The sequence below is a fragment of the Otolemur garnettii genome, unplaced genomic scaffold (assembly GCF_000181295.1).
Source record: "Otolemur garnettii isolate 467f Iridium unplaced genomic scaffold, OtoGar3 scaffold00018, whole genome shotgun sequence".
NCBI classification, from domain to species: Eukaryota; Metazoa; Chordata; class Mammalia; order Primates; family Galagidae; genus Otolemur; species Otolemur garnettii.
This window is the reverse complement of record NW_003852413.1, coordinates 26,017,973-26,020,343: the sequence shown is the minus strand read 5'-3', so window position 1 is coordinate 26,020,343 and position 2,371 is coordinate 26,017,973. Positions and strand designations below refer to the sequence as shown.

At 48.9% G+C, this 2,371-nt stretch overlaps 2 protein-coding genes across 2 annotated transcripts in view; one reads left to right on the top strand and one right to left on the bottom strand.

The window, feature by feature from the left end:
* LRRC46 (leucine rich repeat containing 46) overlaps positions 1-751 on the bottom strand; it is a 5,382-nt gene extending 4,631 nt beyond the window's left edge. The window contains exon 1 of the mRNA XM_023511262.1: positions 609-751. Coding sequence (XP_023367030.1) covers positions 609-751 — 143 coding nt within the window. The remainder of the gene's footprint in view (positions 1-608) is intronic.
* Positions 752-1,266: 515 nt separating this feature from the next.
* The window catches only part of MRPL10 (mitochondrial ribosomal protein L10), a 12,071-nt gene continuing 10,966 nt past the window's right edge, over positions 1,267-2,371 (top strand). Inside the window, exon 1 of the mRNA XM_012803244.2 lies at positions 1,267-1,343. Coding sequence (XP_012658698.2) covers positions 1,292-1,343 — 52 coding nt within the window. The 5' untranslated portion in view covers positions 1,267-1,291. The remainder of the gene's footprint in view (positions 1,344-2,371) is intronic.

Here is a 2,371-nt window from a genome sequence, read left to right as displayed (position 1 = left end):
TTTGGCGGCCCAGGCTGGATTCGAACCCGCCACCTTAGGTGTATGTGGCTGGCGCCTTAGCCACTTGAGCCACAGGCGCCGAGCCAAGAGATTCTTCATTTCTAACAAGTCCCCAGGTGATGCCAATGCTGCCACCCCTTCCTCCTCTGAGTAGGAAAGTGGTAAGATAGGAGAACAGGGTGTCAGAAATTGCACACTTGTGGAGATTGGCCAAAAATAAGTATGAAAAGCTAGCAGAGGTCCGCTCATGGTTAGGTTTGGATTTTGTTCTGGAGGTAATAGGGAGCTAAGGAAGTTTCTATCAAGGAATGCCTGATCAGATTTGTCAGAGGATCACTTTGGCAGCAGCATGAGGAGGCCAGGATGGGAGTAGGGAGACTAATTAGGAATTTGTGGAAAGGTGAGGACAGCCTTATATTTAAGGCAGTTGAGTAAGAATGATGAAATAGATTAGTTTTTAAGGGGGGGATCAGTTGGACACCACCAATTGGATATATGAAGTAAGTAGAGAGAGACAAAGGTAAGTTGACAAATCAGTCAAGCTCAGGGAACTGGTCGTCCAGAGCGTTTCAGTTTTCCAGCACCCCTTTCTTCCCCTATGCACTCACATCTTCTCTGACAGTTCTTCATCCTCAGGAAAGGTCAAGTTCCGCTTAGCGATGAGAGCTTCAGTAATGCAGAAACTCCCTTTCTCTGGACTCTGGACAAGCTTGGCTGTGAAAAGATGAGTCCAATTGTCACATTTCCTCATTCGTGGAAGCCTTACCCCACTGTTTTCCAACTGTTCTACCCACCATTCCACCTTCCTACTCACTTTCAGGCATAATCTAAAATAAAAGGCAGCTCGTCTGAGGCGGGAAAGGAAAGAAGAGATGCCTAGTAGTTTTGGCAGCCCCTAGGGATGGCAGAACCCAGGATGGCAGGAGGAGAAAGAAGCTCAGAGACTTGGGAGACACGGGACAGGGGGTTAGAGCAAATTGTTGGAATGAGATCGAAGACAAAAGTAAACTGGGGTGAAGGGTCTGAAGTTTGAGGGGTATGGAGAGGTTTTGAGGGCAGCAAACTGGATTGTGGGCAGGAGCTGTGAAAAAGGAGCCGTTCCTAGCAGCTCCGCGTGGTTGCTAGGAGACCAGACGCCAGGTGGGGGCGAGGAACAGGTGAATGCCAGTGGGCGGGCACAGCGCAGGCGGATTACTGCACCAGCCCACTATTTCCGGCTCCGGCTCTTCCTGCCCCACAATCCTTAGCTCTTTCCGTTTCCGCTTGGCTCACGTCTGCCCTTCCGGTGGAGATGGCTACGGCCGTGGCGGGGCATCTGCGAGGGGGTCTCCTGCCCCAAGCGGGTAAGGAGTGGCCTAAGTGCTCGCGGCGGGTCGGGCCTGCACCTTCTTGTCCTCATCTCTTCTCCTGTAATCTGTGACCCCAGACCGCTCCCCGTGGCCGCTGACCCTTGCTAGATGGGTGGCCTTATCCTACCCATTTCCTTGTGACTCCAGAGTCTGGTAACCACAGCAACGTGTTCAGCTCTCGTCCGCCTCCCGATTTTCTTTTGCATGGACCACTCCCAGCCTACTCCTTTGCTTTATGCCTCCATCTTAAAAATCTCAGCCTAATTGCAAGTTGTGGCTCAATGCCTGTAATCCCAGCTCTTGGAGAGGCCGAGGCGGGAGGATCGCCTGAGGCCAGGAGTTTGAGACCAGGGCGACATAGTGAGACTTGATCTCCAAAAACAACCATACAGGGTCTCAGGCTAAATGTCATTCCCTCAGGATTTTCCTCGCCACCCTCTGCAAATCAAGTTTCTTCAGTTAATGTTATATCGTGCATGCTGTTTATTAACCCGTTAGCCCTATCACAAGCTGAAATTTTGCATCCGTTTATTCGTTTGTTTCCTATTAAACTTTAAGGTCCATAAGGGCAGAATCACGTTCATTCAGTATAGCCAGCAGGTGGCATGATGCCTGATATTAGTACTCAAGCAGTAGGTATTTAATGAATGAATTTGAGTGTTTAGAATAGGCCAAGCATTGTGATACATGTTTTACATGTATTATCTCATTTAATGTTAAAGTATCCTATGAGAGAGGTGTTATCATCCTCTCTTTACCAGGCGATAAAACCTCTGTAGCAACCTCTACCTATGTGGTGATAAAACCTCTTACCCCAGCAAATCTCTATGCCCTCTGACTAGTTAGAGCCACCTCTGGCTGAACCTTTTCCTGAGGTCCCATTGCAGCCTTGGGAATGGCCAAAAATGGGAAACTTTAGTTTTGGCCCATGTGTTGAATGTGAAGGGGTCATTTGGCTCCGGCTTTTGAGTGTCTCCCTTGTTTTCTGAGGGATGCTTTACAGCATTTCTTTTTTTTAATTT